Source organism: Acanthaster planci, linkage group LG21 (genome assembly GCF_054643075.1).
Source record: "Acanthaster planci isolate LZ-2023a linkage group LG21, COTS_SCS, whole genome shotgun sequence".
Lineage (NCBI taxonomy): Eukaryota > Metazoa > Echinodermata > Asteroidea > Valvatida > Acanthasteridae > Acanthaster > Acanthaster planci.
Genome location: NC_141797.1, coordinates 9,446,396 through 9,467,870, shown reverse-complemented (window position 1 = coordinate 9,467,870; position 21,475 = coordinate 9,446,396). Strand labels below are relative to the sequence as shown.

The 21,475-nt window shown below is 43.3% G+C and overlaps 1 protein-coding gene across 2 annotated transcripts; it reads right to left on the bottom strand.

Moving 5' to 3' along the window:
• Window positions 1-19: 19 nt before the first annotated feature.
• LOC110981213 (lysosomal proton-coupled steroid conjugate and bile acid symporter SLC46A3-like) lies at window positions 20-20,156 on the bottom strand. 2 transcript variants are annotated; one of them, XM_087131157.1, is made up of 7 exons: window positions 19,155-20,119; window positions 18,760-18,890; window positions 16,968-17,073; window positions 16,161-16,292; window positions 2,552-2,635; window positions 2,162-2,318; window positions 20-1,639 (listed from the first exon to the last, which is right to left on the bottom strand). In XM_087131157.1, exons 1-7 carry the CDS (start codon window positions 19,933-19,935, stop codon window positions 1,450-1,452), a joined length of 1,581 nt encoding a protein of 526 aa, XP_086987283.1. In that variant the 5' UTR covers window positions 19,936-20,119; the 3' UTR covers window positions 20-1,449. The 2 variants fall into 2 exon arrangements, with proteins under 2 accessions (XP_086987283.1, XP_022094270.2); XM_022238578.2 differs by lacking the exons at window positions 20-1,639; window positions 2,162-2,318; window positions 2,552-2,635 and adding exons at window positions 10,004-12,855; window positions 14,126-14,282; window positions 14,518-14,601 and having other exon boundaries at window positions 19,155-20,156.
• Window positions 20,157-21,475: the final 1,319 nt, after the last annotated feature.

The window sequence follows — 21,475 nt, the reverse complement described above, 5'->3', positions numbered from 1 at the left end:
CTCAGTCAATGTGCGTGCATATGAATAAAGAGCAATGTGGGTTGAAATTGGGAGTAGTCGAAAAAGAAAAACTGCCGTGAACAGAGTGGTATAAGCTTTATTACCGACTGTAAACGCACAAGAACTTTAATCAGACCACATCAGATTTACTGAGCTGGGTATCAGGCGTCTGGTGGTGAGTTTATCCTCAGGAAATGTCACAGGGAAGTTTTACAAAGCCATACTGGGCAAAAGGAACGATGGACCTTGGCAGGAGAGGACTATGTTTCGTTGGCATTGTGTTAATATACCTCATGGCGTGATTGGACTACCCTAGAATTATAAAGACCTGTCTATCCATAAGCTGGCCTCGATGATTGAAGAGGGTCTCAACATTATTTACAGAGGAGATATAGTTATACTGGGACCGACACTGAATTTTAATGAGTCCAAAAGTACCCAATTCTTTATTGCAATCAATGTTCACCGTCCAAAACCGAAATTTTCGGACTTGCATAGTTATGTTGATATCAGATAAAGAGTGTGTAAGGTCCGCTTGAATTGAGAGATAATGGACGACTTGAGATCAACCTTTCACAACGCACGACCGTTTTGTGTAGAAATGTACTACCCGCACTTGTGCGTAAGCCTGTGTCTGAATCTATAGACTAGAATCTAGGGCTCCATTCCGTTGGAAATACGCGGAAACGCGCATACAGTCCGCCCAGAGCTAAAGTGCACCTTCACCGGCGAAAGAAAGACAGACGGTACCAAGTTTTCCAACTGGGTTCTCAAACGGTTTCATCATGTTGAAACTGTCTTACAGTGTGTTAATAAAATCTGGTGTCATTATTAAGTTGTAAATTCTACAATGGGTTTTAATCTTAGGAGTTAATACATGAAATATGACTGTTGATTGATTGGTTGATTAAATCAATTGGCATGGGGTCGAAACTGAAGGGAATAATTATTACATCCATTGTACAAGTATGTTTATAAGAATCAGCACGACTTAAAACTCAGAATTGCAATGAAGAGGTGACTAAACTTTACAGTACGTTATAATCCCACAAGGTTAGGAATCTATAGCGTACCCAATGGCAATTAACAGCACACAATTCAAGCCAAACCCAACATCAAAGTACTGGCGAATACCACAAAGCGAAGCATGTGCTGTTTCTCCCTGGTGATATCGGCAATGATGTAGGCAAATTAAAGAGTGGAGATCAGAACCGCATTGCCTGTCAGGCCTTGCAGAACCTCTCCAACAAAGAGCTGGTAGCGAGGCGAACATTTTAAGAATTAGGCCTACATCTAAATTGAGAAAGGCAAGCTTTTCTATATCTTTCAAAATCGTGTAAAACCACCCCTAATGCAGCTTCATCTTTCAAGACAGGAAATTAAAGATTACATGAAAACCTGATGCACCTTCCCCCCCCCCCGCCATGAATGTTTAACCGCCGATGCCATTTACGAATCGGCTATATTTGAGCCGGCTTCCTCCGCCTCTATCGCCTCCGCTGTGATGGAGTTATCGTCTTCCGTCGCTTGCGTGTGCGCAGTCGTTGACTCGTCAACTCCTCCATAAGACGCGGACTTCTTATCTGTATCCTGACCAATTGAATCCTTTCCCGACAGGGGTGTCATGCATTGCAGTATCCTAAGGTTGAAATAACAATAACCACAGAAAGTGGTCGAAGAGAGAAAAATGATATCCTTGCGCACTGTCACTTAACATAATTATGTTTGATATCAGCTTGATATTACGTACAATCCAACGGAAGCTGTTGAGCGTCCACATATGCCAAAGTCTACCGTTTGAATCACACATGTCAAGCGTATCGACAATCCTGCCACGGGGACCAATCCGGTTCGTAAGTGACTTCGTCACAAAGGCAGACGCACAAGGATTTGCAGGCTCCCGTTGTACGATCGCTGAAGTAGCGAGTTAACTTCCGGTTCCACGGTTCCATGTAAATGGCGATCAATACATGTAACTCTATGTGCAGTGCATGTGCGATGGGAGTGGTTTAAACTGAAGTGACGTACGTCACATTTACGAACCGGATACATGTCTAGGTGTGGTCAAGCATTTTGGCCAAGACTTCCGAAAGCGCACGTTTGCTTCTTACAGAGAAAAACCAAATCACCTCCAAATTAAGCTCGATAAAAAGGGACTTACACAATGAGTGGCACAGGTAAGACGCTAGCACCGGCCATAGCTAGGAAGGTCAGTCCAGGGAAGAACTCCACGGTGGCGGCGAACGTTGCATTACATACCAACGGTGCCACGAAAAGGGAAATAAGTCCTAAAACGGTCACGATGCCCAAAGCCACACCTGCAAGGTGTACATTTGTAAGAGCAGTTTTGACTACGAGGAGCAATATGTGCCATCAAATTAAAGCCTCCGGTCAATCACTGTGATTTCTCTATTTGGCTTAAAACGACTGGACATTCAAGCACCCTGCTTGATCGACAGCAGCAGTTTTAAAAGAGAAAATGAGCAGGTACGCGGAATGTTATAATGTGACCTCTCAAATGAAATATGTGGGTCATGCTTTACTTTCTTACCTTGTTCACCCGCAGTCACTGTCTTTGAAACGATGGCGGTCAGTACTGTCATTAGGAGAGAACGAAGGCAGCCCGTAACAGCACCTGTTAGTGAAGCATATATTTTGGGTATAATTTATTTTGCTTAACAACTGGAGAGACAAAGATTATTTGACAATTGACTATTCCACACGAATTGTAATAATGAGCATTTATAAAGTGCAGAAATCCACCTGAGAAAATGTAAAAGAAAATTATTGCAGTTAGGTACTGGAAAAAATAGATTTGTTTTAAGCTTGTGCCGTAATATAAAAATATCTCTTGAGTGCCGTTTTGAAAGAACTGAGAGATGATTCTATGTTTGATGGGAAGCCAATGGAGATGCTGAAGGGTGGTAGTTATGTGTGAGAAGTGTTTGGTTTCGGGTAAAGAGGCGTGCAGCACAATTTTGCTTGCCCCGTAGTTAAGTCAGTAGTTCTTAATGGAACGCCTAAGAGAAGAGAGTTGCACATGTCCAAGCGCGAGGTAACGACAGCACGTATCAGTTGTTCCGTTGCTTGTTTCGAAAGGTGTTTGCGAATTTTACTGAGGTTTCTGAGGTTGTTCGTGATCAACTGTGAAATGCAGGAAGTGTGTGATTTAAAAGTCAAGGCAGAATCCAAAACGATTCTGAGGTTTCGAACTCTTCTAGAAGGGACGATTTCAGAGTCTCCTATGATTTAACAAACTCAAAGTCCCCTTTGCTACCTTACACACGTTAAAAACCCATTTTCTGCCAAACTTTAGTTCGCCCGTCTCTCACGTACCACCAAAGTAACTGAGTCAGAAGTTGGAAGTAAAGCCAACATTTTAGAGGGGATTTTTTTCACTTTTGACGGGTTTTCCCGGACATTTCTCTACTTGTGAATAGTGAGGAATGTTTTGAACGCTCTAATGAGAAAGTATCACGCAAGAAGGAAACCGTATGAATGAGAATAGAAATTTTTTTGAGGTGCCTTTTATTCGGACAATTTGACGTCGTTGTAACGTATTAGTGCAATGCAGCAAAAGCTCGTTCCGAAACTCACTCGTATCCAGGTGTGGGTGAGTTTGTTTCTGCATTTAACTGGGGAACCTGAACAATAGAGGACAATAAGGTCCCCGATTGACAACTGTGTACAAAACATATTGATGGCCTTCTAGAAAAGTTAAAGTACAAACAAAAGAGGAACAATAGGGAGTCCCGAGTTGCTGGCAAGTACACACTTGTGTGCGTGTAAGTGTATGCCATGCCGAAAATCCGGACATCTCATATGATGTATCGGACTCAGTGCGGAAATTTGAATCCGCATGGAAAACGAACCGCAGTTAGCACAAATGGCTCTCGATCTTGACATGAAATGATGGATACAAACGATTCACCAGTCTTCCAGACAGTATAACCGATGACCTGAGGGAAATTTGATAAAAGTATGAAACTTGGGCACTAAGTAAGGTGAAAAACACGAATAATGACGAAAATGGGTCCAATGAAAAACTAAGTGAAGCTCACAAAAGGCTTTCTGCCCAGAAGTAATAATTTTTTTACCATAACAGTTACTAGTCTTTCATGTGGCATCTAAGTTATTTGAAGGCAAACCCGGCAAGATTGTGAAAATTAGACACAAAGGTAGGTAATAAAGCGATATTTTTTTTCATAATTATCCTTTGTCGCAATATTGACATTTTCCACTTCCTTGATTATTTTCTGGAGATCTGTCTTACCAGAGCCTATTAAAAATCACCATTTATTTGATAGTTCCCGTTTGGCAATTTATTCACACACGAGGTCTTCAAGGGAAACGGCAGGACAAATCCCTCACGTGGGTCACCACCGATGTGCGTCGTCTGCTAGAGTAACACTTCACAGGTCGACGACCATATGTTACTACACGTATTGCGCATGTACGAATACACGAACTAAATGCAGACAAACAGTCTATGGGCACCAAACTTACGTGGCTTATGCCTGTCAAATAAAAGAACGCGCGCGTCAGTGCTGTGTCAGTCCGTCTGCTGGGATTAGTCTATGCCGGTAGGTACGCTTCAGTATTGGATCAGTTGAATGTTGTTAAATTGGTTGAATGTTGGAAACAAGGCATTAGTGATTCACTTTCTGAAACAGCGATTATTAATTATTCAGTGCCACAAGGGTCAGTGTTAGGGCCCCAATGGTTCACCATTTACATTTCGCCCATCACTTTTATGCTGACGATATGCAATTATACCTGCCTTTTAAACCTGTGTAGTACGTGGTTGATGATATCTCGCTCACATGGAGGCATGTTGAGGTGAGATCAGCCAGTGGGTGAAAGTGAATTTTCTCAAGTTAAATGCTAATTAGGGTGGAAATGAGGGTCAAACAACTCTATCTGAGCTCGATGTTGATCGATTTACTTTTGGGATCCACCTGTCCTAGTCATGCTCACAAACTAAGTTGAGGGGCATGAACATACGTGAAGCATTTTGGCAGGCCAAAACACGCAACCCGCCTTGAGCAGAAGCACCCCCTCCATCGGTTGAAAAGAGCCATTTGACAAATCACTTTTGTTGCTATTACTCAGCCACCGCAACGTCTGCATTTCACTGTCTTTCGTGAACCAGGGAAGTGTGGGGAACCAGTCAAAAGGAGCCTACGTTGCTAGGGAAATTGGGCCCTCTCTTAGTCGCACTTGGGGATCATTGGTCAAGAAGGGTTCAATGTTCGCGTAGGCCTATCAATACAACCTGCAGGCGATGCCATTGCTGTAATTTGTCCCCATTTTAGGTTACCCGTTAAGACGATACCAGCAGTGGTCTATACAGTGTTCATAACGTCGCATTTCAAAGTTAATGCATCTGATACAGCATTGAGAGATGCGAAGCTTCAACATGGAACCTGTTCCACGAGAAATCTATTCGTCTGTGGGCCTACATTATAAAATTGATTCTTCTTTATATTCCTTACCAACAAAGAGAAGTTCAGTCGAAGTTACCAATCCTGTGATGAGGTTGTAAGACAAGTAACTGGCGCAGCAAATGTACAGGACAAATTCCTCTTTGAAGCAACGAGGGAGAGTTGCTCCTCCGATCAAGATTCCTGACAACAAACGGAAATGTTCTAAAGGCTAAGTGCTACTATATAAGAAAAATGGGTAATGTTCAACAATGAACAAATGACCTACAGGAGAGCCTGGAATTGCAGAACTATTGTGCTTCTTTCAATTTAATTAAGGATCAAAAAAGAAAGCAAAAATACTTTCCGCCAAATGTCCATTGGTAAAATGAAATGTCTATTACTAAGAACACATCCTTTGGCGTAATGAGTTTGTTTTTACGTTCAATAAGAGACACTGAATTAAGGATAGAGGTAAATGGAATTCCAGATTGGGTTAAAGCCCCCGATTGGGTAAAGTCTCTCGATTGGGTGAAGGTTCAAGATAGGGTAACGGTCTTCAAGTGGAAAATCGTGCACAAATTATACGGGAGCTCTTCGAAAAAAAGTCGCAGTTCCAAAAAAAAAGACAGCAACAGGCTAAAGATAGGCCCGTTAATTGCTACAGGCGCAACCTTTTAGCGTGATGCGTACAGCGAGATGTTTTTAAATTAAATATTCTCGATTGTGAACAGTTTCATTTCTGTTATATCCCTCAAAGTCCTCATGTAATTAAAAACTCGATCATACACCCATCGCTGTAGCTGTACCATCCCACATCTTTGGATCTTGAGGTGAAAATTCGGTTTCAAGTTCTGAACAGCCTTCTTCTCTACGAACAATTTACCAAAGCAATTTGCTGCCAAGGATACTGCATTGTAGGCTCCCACAGTCACCGCTGACCAGCATATCGGTGCTGCCATTACCAACAGGATTGCTAATGCCGATGCTCCCTGTCAGAGCAAAATAGAATATATGTACAAAATTTAAAAATTATTTTTTTGGTTAATGACAAAATCGAATATTATGCCCTTTAGTTCTTTTAAATCGAACCAACCCCCCCCCAAAAAAAATCACAAGAAGGCATGTGGCTTTTCCTAATTGTCTCCTTTGTAAACGAAGTTGCATTCAAAGGCAAAATATTGTCTCAGTGACATGCGCTTAAATGTCGGGCAATAGTCAATGTAATTAAATTTGCATAAAATGGGAAAGTTTTCCTCTCTTCAAATCCTTTCCCCTAGTACTGACTGAACCACGATGTGTTTGAATCTCAGGGGACACTATAACCGGCGCTCACAAGCGCGCTGGCATTGGCGAGTCATAAAACCGCACTGGTTTATCTAAGTGTAAAGGCGCCTTTCCACACGTAAACGTTTTTTTGATAGGATTGTGTACCCGATGCGTTCATGCTATTCACGTCTTAAGCGGACACAAAAATCGACTCCATTACCATAACACACCCGGAGACGCTTTGTGCGCGTGTTGACGCGCATATGGAAAGGCGCCTCAACGCGTGCGTCCCAGCTGCGCACGCATTAACAATTTCTGTTCTGGTCACGAGATACCTCAATTAGCCTTATTCATTAGTCAGCCATCTTGAGGGACAAGCTCTCTATTTTCTTGGAACTTTACATGTATGGAAACGAAGTCCATGCCTGAGGGGCAGATTAAAGATCGTCATCCTTGTCCTCCGTGGGATGAGAAATTCTGTCGCTTTTGATATCCATATGAAAAATAGTTATCCCAAAATGAAGCTTAAACCTGTGATTACTTTAGTAGTCAGCCTCCTTGTAGGTTCAAGTGAAGAAATGAATTGGGGGGGCACGTTACAAATCATCACCTGGAACGGGTATTCGTTTAGTCTTCAACGCTAACTCGTTCCTGTTCAAACTATCTCAAGTTACTTTAGGTTTCCAGCTGGGTCAAAACATCATGCAGATTTAAATTTACAGTACGAATTTGGATACTGAAAATAAAGGCCACTTTTCACATTTACATTTAGCCTAAATTTCACATATCGGTAATTCGTTTAACTTGAGCAATGAGATTGGCCTGTTGATGTTTTCTATAAATTAGTCACCACAGCTTGGACTTTCCTTCGCATCGCTCAACCCGATTCACCATGTTTTAGCTCTGCATTGTGGGATACTTTAATACCCAACTAACGGGCTCAGTGGGTGGGTTACTTGGGCCAGGCCAGAAATACATGAGTGTCATATCGAACGCAGCTGCGCTTAAGCGAGTAGACGCGGGGAAGTAATCGAACGCGCTCAAGCGGACTACAGTCCATAGGCCTACCTGGAACATGAAATTACCAATGAAGTTTATAGCAGACAGCAAGATGAGACGGATGTGTCGCTTGTCCTCCGTCACACCGAACAATTGTGCTATCCGCGCAAAGGTGTGGCCAAACTGCCCAGCAATTTTTTCTGATGGTCAAAAAAGCAAGTAAGATTCTTTTCAAACATTTTCTGAATGGTCAACATAACGTTCATAGGATTTTGCTAAAGTGTGCAAGAGAAAGATTGACAGGCTTATTTAACGCAAAAGTAATGCTTAATTTTTTGGACAAATATCCTAGACACTTCCAGCCTGTCTACACTCATTCGGCACTTACCTTTGTTCCTGTCAGCTTGTCTTGTCTCAAGCAGGCAAGTTGGTACTGCAATGTACAGCAACACAACTCCGAGTGCAACACAAAGTGCTGCGTAGACTGGTGCGAAGCCGAAGGAGTCTACGGCGTACCCAACGCCAAACTGCGCACAAGCCCCAACCAAAATAGCAGTGCCGAGGGTCACCACAAAACGAAGCGTGCGCTGTTTCTCCCTGGTGATGTCGGCAATGTAGGCTAACGAAAGAGGGGAGATCAGAACCATGTTGCCCGTCAGGCCTTGCAGAACTTCCCCGACAAAGAGTACGTAGCGAGGCAGGTCCAGGGACGTTGCTGCAAGGTACACCGCGCAGTTAGCGAGAATGCCGGCGCAGCAGACGAATAGTGGAATCTTCCGTCCGTAGTTGTCGCTCCAGGCGCTTATGACGGGCGTGGTAAGTGCTGCCAACCCGAAGGCACACAGCTGGAGGTACATCGCCCAGAGCGACGTCTCTGACTGTATCTCCTGCTGTAACTGGTAGGCCGGATCAGAGGCATTGCTGGTGCAGGATTGATTGAGATGGCTCCCGTTCGCGGCGCGATCTCGGGCGACTAAAGTCTGCAGATATTCCACACTTATCATAAGGTGCACACCAACGGCTGCCAAAGCGACCATAAGCGCTGGTTCCACCGTTATCCATCGCTTGCTGGCCCGGAGCCGACTGCCTGTCCACTCGCTGTCCACCTCACCCTCGTCATCTCTAGAAGTCAACAGATGATCTTTCTCAGACTGAAATCTACTCATCCCGTCTGTAACCGCCCACTCAATGTGCGTGCATATGCATAAAAGGCAATGTGAGTTGAAAACAGGAGTATTCAAAAAGGAAAATTGTCACACACCAGAACTTTCAATATACCAATCAGATTTAATGAGCTGGCTATCAAGCTTCTATGTACGTTACGAAATGTCACAGATCGAGAAGTTGTACAGAGCTATACTGGGCAAAAGGGACAATGGACCCAGGCCAGAGAGGGCAACGTTTCGTTATCATTGTGCCGTTAATACTCAATGGCGTGATTGGACTGTGCTATAAATATGAAGACCTATCGACCTGTTAGCTGGTGTGGATCATCGAAGAGAGTCTCAGAATAACTCACATTAAGAGATAAAATTACACAAGGGCCGACAACAGTGAATTTCAATGGATCCAAAAGCACCCTGTTCTTTACGTAGGTCAATGTTTACAATTCAAAACCGAGATTTACGGACTTTGGGATTCATCGTTATCTCGAAATCAAATAAAACAGTGATTAACGTCCCTTTGAATTAGGAGACTAAAGACAACCTGAGATCAACCTTTGACAACGTGCAACCGACTTCTGTAGAAATGTACTACCCTCGCTTCTGCGTTGAGTGTAGAGCTTGGTCTAGGCCCTCACTCCTTCAGAATACGCGGAGACGCGCAGACAAAAGACCTAGACGGAAGCTCGTTGACTTGAACAGCAAGCCAAAACCGTTTCATCCTAACTTGCTCAAGCAATACATCACGTAATCTGAAAATGAGACAAACAGATCCAATTGAACCCAAGACAATTGGAAGTCTACTGGAATGCGCTGGCGTGTCAATCATCGAAGGCGAAAATCCCTCATATGACGCAGAGCTTGGTATCGAACGCTTAACGACTGACAATGCAGACACCATCACGTTACTATCTTAGTAACGTCTCAGCAAACGTTGCAGATGTCAAAATCGGTATTATTTAGAGCCACAACAAATCAAACAGCGTGAAGCAAATTCTAAGTAATCATCGTGACGTTATGACCGACTTGCCTGTTGAAACCTATCTCGGTCAACACAAAATCACACTAGGTGCTTCAGACCCTGTCCGATGTAAACCCTATATATTACCGTATGCTCTCAGAGAAACCGTAACCAGAGAAGTACAGGACATTCTGAAAATGGGCATAATCGAATTCTCGACTTCTCCATATGCATCTCATATTGGGCTTGTGAAGAAAAGGGACGGAACGAATCGGAACGAACTTTGTGTCGATTTCAGGAAGATGAACAAGGTTACTTTTTTGATGCAAAACCTTTACCGTGTCAAGATAAAGATAAGATAAGACCAGTATTTTTCGAAGTTCGACTTGACAAAAGGCTATTGGCAAATTCTACTTTCGGGCTGTATCATGAGCTCACTCCGAGGTACACACTAGCCACCGCACAGCGCCGCGTACAGCCCTTTGTCCTATAAAGATTGACCCCTATTACCCGGTACCATGCACGTACGGTGGGCCAGTCAATATGACTCATGCAATATGACTCCTCGTCTATCTTTATCATCATTTTCATCATGATATGCAATAATTTCAAAGGAAAGGTCAACCTGTACCATATTTCTAACCTATTCCTATTCACCCATACAAAAGGTCGGAATGTATCAGACTTTCTGACCGTTGCCTTGTTCCTATTCGTCCCTGGGTCATCTTATATTATGTTTTTCACTCTACACCTCATTCCTATTCATATCAGCATGATCATATCATTATGCTTAAATGCATATTCATGAGACTTTTTTCTTATTTATAGGCCAAGGTTCAAACTGTACCCGCTTGCCGCCTCCCCAACTATCATTTCAAAGTCATGCCTTTTCGCCTTGTGAACGCACGGGCAACATTCACCCGAATTAGGCAATCATTACTGCATGAACGAGCAAAAAGCTTCGTAGACGATATTCTTGTTCGTATTCCAACTTGGGAGAAACACCTTGAGACGCTGCGTAAGGCACACTTTACTGCAAAACCAAGTAAATGTAATAGGAACAGAAAGAGTTGGATTTCTTGGTCAAGTGGTAGGAAAGGGTAAACTTGCACCACAGCAAGAAAAAGTTTGACAAAATTCAGTCCATAATACTACCTGAAACTAAGAAATAACTATAACAAGGTCGTTCCTGGGTCTAATTACCGACGTTTCATTCCAAATTACGCCGCGATCGGCTCTTTGCTCACAGACAAGACAAGTCACGAGACCTATAAAGCCGAGTGTCGGTAGAGTACTCGACACATCAGTAGTCTCAATACTGCGCCCACGGTCAGCTTTGTTTTTTTGTTTGTTTCTTGTTTTTCTTTGTTGTTGTTTCTTGTTTTGGGGTTTTTTTTAATGAACCTTTGTGACACTGTTTAAAAATTTGTTTCAAAAAGTTTTATAAATTACTGATAGCATACTTTAAAAGGACAATTTTTCAATGTCGTCACCAGAAAAGGTTGTGTATGGCGTGACGGTCAGGCACTCTTTTTCAGATGACGTCTTTTCTGTATTCTATATTTACATCTGGGAACAAGACAAACGAGCCGGTCTCTTTTCCTGTGCATATGTACAAGCCGAAAATGCTTTTGAACAGTAAAAAGTGCTGGGCCAGTCTATTTTAGTGTTGGTAGTGACCGCCGTTACATGCACATGCTGTCATGAGGGACATCGTGCGTTATACCTACATTATTTCCAAAAAAAGAGTGAGGGTAAAAAATCTGCCTCGCCGCACCACTTTTGGAGGCAGCTCCTGACCAGAAATCGGAGGCTTTTTTGGCTTTTAATCAGCTAGCATAAGGCACTGAAGCCTCCATCCGGCGGTGGCCACCGGCGGCCATCTTAGGTATTGCTCATATCATTGTCACCGATTCGTCCGTGGTAACAATAGAAAACGAACGCCTTGGTATATCGGCAAGGTAAGATGGCTGCCGGTAGCTTCAGTCGATACAAGAGCATTGCAATCCCAAACTTGTTCTAAATAAGACGTTCGTGTCCCTAGCTACTCGTAGACCCCAGTTAAAATGCCAAGCGCCTACAATTCCACAACAGGGCTGTCAAGTAGTTGCTCTAACCTAAGGTATAAGAGTTTGTATAACTCAAATTAAAAAGCGTCTTTTGTAATGTTCTTCACAGAGCCCACTTGTCATCCAAACACGACAATATCAATAATGAGACCTTGTAATACTCAACAAATAACAAAGCCAGTACGGTACGCGAATCATTTAGCCATCGATGAAATTGAAATCAAATTAGAATCAGAGGATATTTCTTTCGCATTTCTCTGTAAGAGTTAATCGATACAACTGTGACATCATTACATGCAAACATAGCATGAAATCTCCTTACTAAATGTACGTGTTAATATCGTTGGGTAAGTTGATATTAAATAGCAAAAGAATTGGAGGATATCCTGTCTAAATGGCAAATAGCAAATTTGAAAGGATATAATTTTATGTCAGTGGATTTGTTAGCAAACTAAATTGAACATACGTTCACCTAATGATTTCATAGGAGTAATGGAAATAAACACATTGCACCATTGATCCATCAGTGTTCAGTAAATAAAGTATTTGATTTGAGTAGCGTAAATACAAGGGCGGATCTGGGGGTGGGCCAAACGGGGACCATGCCGACTCTCACCCCCCCAGAAAGAAGCAAAAAAATTACATAATGAGACATTCCATCCCTCAAAGATTATAAAAGGTTACATGAATAAAACTCTTGACCCCCCCCAACAATCACGAGAGTTTAGTTCCGAATCTGCCCTAGCTTGGATGAATGTTTGAACCGTCGATGTCTGTTATGCATCTCCTATATAGTACTTTGGCCGGCTTCTTCCGCCTCTATCGCCTCCGCTGTGATGGAATTATCGTCTTCCGTTGCTTGCGTGAGCGCACTGATTGACTCCTCAATACCTCCATAAGACGAGGACTTCTTGTCTGAATCCTGACCGATTGACGTCTTTCTCAACGTGGGCGTCATGCATTGCAGAATCCTAAGGTAGGATAAAGCACCCAAAACTGGCCGTAACGTCTACCTGCCAGACTTGTTATTATCATAGTTTGCATAGGGTCCCCCATTTCTTCATTCAAAAGATTTAGGTCAAGGGTTGCACGTGTTATACCTGTACTTACATGTCATTGTGGAAAGAGGTTAACGTTGAATTCTAGAAACAGGTGTAATTTTCCCTACACAATCGGTATATATTAGGTCTACATTGGGCTCAATTGTAGAATATGCCGCCATCCCGCATGATCAGCCTCATAGCCAGGTACAAGTCAAAGTGTCACGCTTTTCTCAAGGGATTTTCACCTCGTACCCGCGTAACTAGTCATTCCAGGGATTCTTTTTTTTTCTTTTTTTTTTTTTTAGAGTGGGAGGGTATTCTGCAATTACTTCAAATAAATTTGGCACATTTGGCGAGGTTAAAGGTATAAATTTGGGTGAATATTTGGGTATAGAATCAAACTTTATTGGATCGCTTCACAGAGGGTATTGTTATTCATTACTCACTTTGGTTTGTTACAGTAAACCGCACAACCGTTACCCATTGTTAGATAGCACTACACCTTATGACAGTGGCTATGGCCTCGAGTGGAAGCGGAGAAATAAACAGAGCGAGTTCAGATTAAGAGTTTGGACAGTCTTTTTCCCATGTATGGTTGGCTACACTGGCCCCGTCGATCAAAATAGGAAAGAAATTGTATAGATGCACTTTGGCAGATAGAATGTGTCCAATATCAGCTTTATTACGTACAATCCCAATGGTCCAGGAGCTGTCGAACGTCCACATATGCCCGAGTCGACCGTATGTGTCACTCATGTCGCGCTTATCGAAAGACCTGCCATATGGAGACCACTGCTTGTACAAGTCTAGCTGTTGTGCTCGATGGCGCTTTTTTTGGTTAACTAAAACTGGAGCATTCTACCGCCTCCATGGAAGCGGCTTTTGCTGGGGGGGAGGCAAATTCAAAAGCCAATGCGGCTTTGGGATCATTCAACACAATGTGGGAGGAGAAAAAAACAACTGGTGTTGTTTTCTTAGAGTTTTGGTGCTAAAATATGATAAATAAATATACCGATTACTTTCTTTCCTAAACATCTATGAACAATAATTTGTAAAGAAAAATTAAAAATCCGTCGGGGGAGTTGCCCCCCCCCCTCCGCTGGATACGCCACTGCTCCAGAGCGTCCAAAAGAGCACGTTTGCTCCTTACAGAGAAAAACCAAATCACCTCCAAATTCTGCTCGATAAAAGGACTTACATGATGAGTGGCACAGGTAAGACGCTAGCACCGGCCATAGCTACGAAGGTCAGTCCAGGGAAGAACTCCACGGTGGCGGCGAACGTGGCATTACATACCAACGGTGCCGCAAACAGAGAAACATTTCCTATAACGGTCACGATGCCCAAAGCCACACCTGCAAGGTGTACATTTGTAAGAGCAGTTTTAACTACGAGGAGTAATATGTGCCATCAAATTAAAGCCTCCGGTCAATCACTGTGATTTCTCTATTTGGCTTAAAACGACTGGACATTCAAGCACCCTGCTTGATCGGCAGCAGCAGTTTTTAAAAGAGAAAAATCAACAGGTACGCGGAATGTAATAATGTGACCTCTCAAATGAAATCTGTGGGTGATGCTTTACTTTCTTACCTTGTTCACGCGCAGTTACTGTCTTTGAAACGATGGCGGTCAATACTATCAATTGGAGATAACGAAGGCAGCCCGTAACAGCGCCTGTTTGTGAAGCATATATTTTAAGTATTAGATATTTTGCTTAACAATAAGTGAGACTAAGATTATTTGACCATTGGCTATTTCACACGAATTATCAATACTGATAACGAGCATTTATAAAGCTCACAAATCCATCTGAGACATAGGCTATCATGGCGCTACAAAAGTAAAAATACATTGTTGCAGTTACTTATGGGAAAAATAGATTTGTTACCAGCTAGCACTGTAAGCAAGGTTATAAAAGTATCCCTTGAGTGCCGTTTTGAAAGAACTCAGAGAAGATTCTATATTTGATGAGAAGCCAGTGATGGGGAGAATGGCAGTTATGTGTGAGAATTAGAAGTGTTTGGTTCGTGTAATGAGGCGTGCAGCACGATTTTATTTACGCTGTAGCTGAGTCAGCAGATGTTGGTGAATGCCTAAGAGAAGAGAGTTGTACATGTCCAAGCGCGAGGTAACGAAAGCGTGTATCAGTCGTTCCGTTGCTTGTTTCGAAACGAATTTTACTGAGGCTACTGAGGTTGTTCGTGATTGACTGTGAAATGTAGGAAGCGTGTGATTTAAAAGTCAAGGCAGAATTCATAACAATTCCTAGGCTACGAACTCTTCTACGGTGATATGGTTAACCATGGTTACCGAGTTGTTGTTACACGACAAGCATGAATTCTGTTTTTTTCATCATTTCAATTCACTTTCATCCATTGGCAAATGTCACCTATACATGCCTCTTTGCGAGCACGATTGCCATCAATGGCATACTGCACAGGTTTAAAAGGCACGTAAAATTGCATGTCATTAGCATAAAAGTGATACTGGATATGAACACGCTCAATGATATGTCGGATGGGCAAAATGTAGATGGTGAACCACTGGGGCCCTACCACTGACCCTTGTGGCACTGGATAGTTAATAGCCAATGTTTGAGAAAGTGAATCACCAATACTAAAAGCGGTTTTCAACATTCAAACAACAATCAAATGCTCCAATAGTGAGACGTACATGCCGGCGTAGACTAATCCAAGCAGATGGATTGGCACGACACTGACGCGCGCGTTCTTTTATTTACGGGCATAAGCATACTGGCAGGCCAAAACACACTACCCGCCTTGAGCAGAAGCACACCCTCATCGGTTGAAAAGAGCCACGTTGGCAAGGAATATTCACTTTTGTTGCAGTTGATGAGCCACTGCAACGTATGCATTTCATAGTCTTTCGCGAACCAGCGAAGTGCAGTTACCAGCAATGGAGCCTCCGTTGGTAGGGAAATTGGGCCCTCTCTTGGTCGCGCTTGGGGATCATTGGTCAAGAAGGGTTCGCCGTGCGAGTATCAATACCACCTGCGCGCCAGCACGATGCCATTGCTGTGATTTGTCCTCATTTCGGTCACCAATTAAGACGATACCAGCAGTGGTCCATACAGTATTCATAACGTTGCATATTTCAATGTTAATTCATCTGGTACAGCATCGAGAGATGCGAAGCTTCAACATGGGACCAGTTCCACGAGAAATCTATTCGTCTGTGGGCTTCCATTATCCGATTCTCTTCATATTCCTTACCAACAAAGAGAAGTTCAGTCGAAGTTACCAATCCTGTGATGAGGTTGTAAGACAGGTAACTGGCGCAGCAAATGTACAGGACAAACTCCTCTTTGAAGCAACGAGGGAGGGTTGCTCCTCCAACCAAGGTTCCTGGAAATAAATGGAAATGTTCCAAAGGCTAAGTGCTACCACGTGCAAAATGGGTCACGTAAAGCAACGGATCAATGATCTACAGGAAAGCCCTGGATTGCAGCACTATTGCGCCTCTTTAAATTCATTGTGCTTCTTTAATTTTATGGTCAAAAAGAAAGCAAAAAATAATTTCCACCAAATATCCATTGGTATAATGAAATGTCCATTGTTAAGAACACATCCTTTGGCGCAATGAGTTTGTTTTTAGAGGCACTGAATCGAACGACAGAGGTAAATGGGATTCCAGATTGGTTTAAGGTCCCCGATTGGGTAAAGTCCCCCGATTAAGGGAAGGTCCAAAATTGGGGGAAGGTCTCTGAGTGGAATATCGCGCACAAATTCTATGGGACCTCTTCGAAAAAAAGTCTCACATCAAACAAAAGGAAAGCAACAGGAAATAGAAAGGCCCGTTGCTACAAGCACAACCTGTAGCGTGATGCGTACAGCGAGATCATTCTAAGTGGTCTCGATTGTGAACAGTTTCATTTCTGTTATATCCCTCAAAGTCCTCATGTAATTAAAAACTCGATCATACACCCATCGCTGTGGCTGTACCATCCCACATCTTTGGATCTTGAGGTGAAAATTCGGTTTCAATTTCTTAAAAGTCTTCTTCTCCTTACGAAACTTTACCAAAGCACATTGATGTCAAGGATACTGCAGTGTAGGTTCCCACGGTCACCGCTGACCAGCATATCGGTGCTGCCATTACATACAGGATTGCTAATGCCGATGCTCCCTGTCAGAGTAAAATAGAATATATATACAACATTTTTAAAATACTTTCTTTGGTTAGTGACAAAATCGAATATTATACCCTGAAGTCCTTTTAAATCAAACGGCAAAAAGCAGGTTTTCCTAATTGCCCCATTTTCTAAATGAAATTGCATTCAAAGGCGAAACATTGACCACCTCAATGACATGCGCTTAATTATGATGGTCGGGCATGAGTCAATGTAAGTCAAATCGGTGAATCCAGGGGCGTCATCGGACATAATTTGCATAAGAGTGCATGGATTCCCCCGACTTGAAATTGTTTCCCCTGGTACTAATGAATCACGATGTGTTTGAATCTCAGGCGGCAGTATAACTGCCACGGCAGTACACTCACAAGCGCGCGTGCATTGACGAGTCACAAAACCATATTGGGGCATCAGTGTAACGCGCGCGTCTCAGCTGCGTGCGAGCCCGAAGTTTCATCATTAATGCTTTCTCTCCTGGTTGCCAGATAGCTCAATTGGCCTTATTTATCAGTCAGCCATCTTGATGGGCGATTCCTCTATTTTCTAAGAACTCTATTGTTGATGCCGTAGGGGCACATCATAGATCGTCGATCGAGATTTTGCAACTCGAGGCTGTTGGCCACGGGCATTGCGGCGACCCGGAGGATCGACAACCAAACACTGACTAATGTCGGATTCTTGCCCTGCCCGGCGCGTATTACGACACTCTATACTGTGTTTGCCCCGAGGGCCTGTGAGAAAACCACAAGTGTACTCGGGTGGGACTCGAACCCACGAACTCCTGCTTACTAGGGCAGACGGCTTAACCACTCGACCACTGAGCTTGCCGGTGTCAGTTGGCTGGTGGAGTCAGATGTAGCAGCGGGTACTGCGAACAACTATTTCCACAAATAGGAGGATGGCAAGCTTGGTGGTCCCCGGTGCAAATCCATCCTTGGAAAAACACTGACTGGGAATTATGATTTCTTTTCCTGCACCATTATAAAAAAATTGTCTTTCTGAAAAGACGTAATTGTCCTTCCACTGGCTATTCGATAGCGGTATTCGCTGATGTTTGTTTGATAAATCCTGTTTTTAAGTGAAACATGTTTGTATTATCGTCGACAACCGGCAAAACCAGGTGACACAAACGGGTTGACGTTACGTTGGGACTTGTCTTTAGGGCCTACTGCCTACTTGGAAAGCTAGATTGCTTTCCTTTTCTTTTATCTGTTTCACCAGTTTGGTTGTTTGGTTGTGTGTTTCAGTGATTTTTGGGGTAGTATTGTCCACGGTTATAGGCTAGCGTACTTCGTCAAAGTTTGTGTTCCATTCTGACAACTTTTTTCACCGTGCACTGCGAGTCGCTTGCTTGGACCGATCAACTTTCTCGCCGGAACTGTGCATTCCTGTCGGGAAAGTCGAGTCCGTCTTATGAAGTCACTTTTTGCCAAGATTTGTCTGCTGCTCTCATTGACCAATTTCGATAAATTTTTGCTAAGAGCCCAGGCTGAGACTGAAAAAAGGCACACAGAAAACGCCACGTTGTGCTGATTTAATGACATAAACGAGGGGTTATTCCAACTTATTGTTTATAACACGGTTGAAAACTATCATATGACGTCAATTTATAACCCTACATGGCGCTTAAGCGAGTAGGCGCGGGAAGTAATCGAACACGCTCCTGGTGAAAAAAACCATACCTGGAACAGGAAATTACCAGTGAAGTTTATAGCAGACAGCAAGATGAGACGGATGTGTCTCTTGTCTTCCTTGACGCTGAACAAACTCGCAATCCCCCCAAAGGCGTGGCCAAACTGCTCAGCGGTTGTTTCTGATGGTCGAAAAGAGCACGTTTGTTTGTTTGTTTGTTTGTTTGTTTGTTTGTTTGTTTGTTTGTTTGTTTGTTTGTTTGTTTGTTTGTTTGTTTTTTCCAAACAATTTTCTGAATGGTCAACATAACGTTCACAGAAATTTGCTGAAGCGTGCAATAAAAAGATTGATGTATTTAACGCAAAAATAATGATACTGAATTATGTGGACGGGTATGCCGACACTTCCAGCCTGTCTAGACAGCCTACACTCATTCGGCACTTACCTTTGTTCCTGTCAGCTTGTCGTGTCTCAAGCAGGCAAGTTGGTACTGCAATGTACAGCAACACAACTCCGAGTGCAACACAAAGTGCTGCGTAGACTGGTGCGAAGCCGAAGGAGTCTACGGCGTACCCAACGCCAAACTGCGCACAAGCCACACCCAACACCGTAGTGCCGGTGATCACCACAAAGCGAAGCGTGCGCTGTTTCTCCCTGGTGATGTCGGCAATGTAGGCTAACGAAAGAGGGGAGATCAGAACCATGTTGCCCGTCAGGCCTTGCAGAACCTCCCCGACAAAGAGTACGTAGCGAGGCAGGTCCAGGGACGTTGCTGCGAGGTACACCGCGCAGTTAGCGAGAATGCCGGCGCAGCAGACGAATAGCGGAATCTTCCGTCCGTAGTTGTCGCTCCAGGCGCTTATGACGGGCGTGGTAAGTGCTGCCAACCCGAAGGCACACAGCTGGAGGTACATCGCCCAGAGCGACGTCTCTGACTGTATCTCCTGCTGTAACTGGTAGGCCGGATCAGAGGCATTGCTGGTGCAGGATTGATTGAGATGGCTCCCGTTCGCGGCGCGATCTCGGGCGACTAAACTCTGCAGATATTCCACACTTATCATAAGGTGCACACCAACGGCAGCAAAAGCGACCATAAGCACTGGTTCCACCGTTATCCATCGCTTGCTGGCCCGGAGCCGACTGCCTGTCCACTCGCTGTCCACTTGATCACCCTCGTCATCTCTAGAAGTCAACAGATGATCTTTCTCAGACTGAAATCTACTCATTCTGTCGGTAACCGCCCACTCAATGTGCGTGCATATGCATAAAAGGCAATGTGAGTTGAAAACGGGGGTATTCAAAAAGGAAAATTGTCACACACCAGAACTTTCAATATACCAATCAGATTTAATGAGCTGGCTATCAAGCTTCTGTGTAAGTTACGAAATGTCAGGGAGAAGTTGCGCAGAGCTACCCTGCATAAAAGGGGCAATGGACCTTGACACGACAGGACTGTGTTACGTTATCAGTGTGTCACGAATACTGTATGGCGTGATTAGACTATCCCTTAATTGTAAAGGCTTATCGACCCGTAAGCTGGTTTGAGTGGTTGACGGAGGGTCTCAGGATAATTTCCACATAAGAATTAATTATACAAGGGCAAACTGCACTGAATGTTAGTGGTTCCAAAAAGTGCCCTTTTTTATTTTGATCTATTCAAAACTGAGGTTTAAGGACTTTAGGAACCACAGTTATCGCGATATCAAATAAAACATTTCGTAGCTTCCATTTGTATTCGGAGATAAAGGAAGATTTTGATTCACCTTTGACAACACTCGACCGGTTTGTGTAGAAATGTACCACCCTCGTTTGTGCGTAAGACTGCATATGAATCCGTAGACTAGAGCTAAGTGTAGGGCTTCAACCTGTTAGAAATACCACATAATTGATTGGACAACCCAATACTGGGTTCATACCGTGACGTATGAATCCAGGTGCACAAAATTTGAAACAAATTCTGAAAAAAGTGACTTAACTAAAAAAAATAAACACATTCAGATTTGAAAGAAAATACGTCCACAGTCTTTCCAATTTTAGCACCACGTCTTTAGCTTATCCAAACAGGCGAAATAAAGTGCCTTGTGTAAGAAGACCCTCTAAAAACATCGGTAGTATTTTCAAGTTATTTGCGAATTGAACATTTTGCACGAGAATCATTAGTCCGAAGTAGTGCACTGGTATTGTCAAGGCCATAATAGGCCGATTGCGTCCAGTATTTAAGTTACGTGACCTACATGTATAAAGTCGATTTTTTGTATAGTACTCAGCACCTTAGTAGTCTGAGTACTGTACCAACGGTCGACTGTATTTTTGTGAAATGAAATACTTTGCTATAGGGGACGCCATATTTTATATTTAACACCAACTATAGGTCACGTGACCTAGAGGGCGCAATTGGTCTAGTACACCTAACTACATGCATAGCATCGGTCCCACCGTCCCAACTACAGTGCTCCAGTTGGCTCGGCCCAACCCGCAGAGACAGGCCACACAAGGCGGGTTGCGCATTAGAGGCTTTGCGTGGTAGCCATCTCAAAGGGCAGTTCTCTTGTTCCAAAGTGAAACCTCCTTTGTGTATACCCCGTGGGACAAGTTTAGCACTGGCCTACAAGATGGCAGTCATGCAAACCCTAGCAGCATGCCTAGCAACGAAAGTAGTACACTATACCCACACTATTCTTCATGTTATTTATTTCTCTAGTTTCCTGGTTATGGTGTCATGCATGAAACGACCAACAGACAAATTTTTGACCGATTTTGCCATGC

Excerpts from the sequence above, each read along its gene's own strand:
- LOC110981213 (XM_087131157.1), bottom strand. The coding sequence starts at position 19,935 with ATGAGTAGATTTCAGTCTGAGAAAGATCATCTGTTGACTTCTAGAGAT. Across the intron at positions 16,293-16,967 it reads CTTGACATCAATGTGCTTTG|GAACCTTGGTTGGAGGAGCA; the intron begins GTAAAGTTTCGT and ends ATTTATTTCCAG. Across the intron at positions 2,319-2,551 it reads AGTGACTGCGGGTGAACAAG|GTGTGGCTTTGGGCATCGTG; the intron begins GTAAGAAAGTAA and ends TACACCTTGCAG.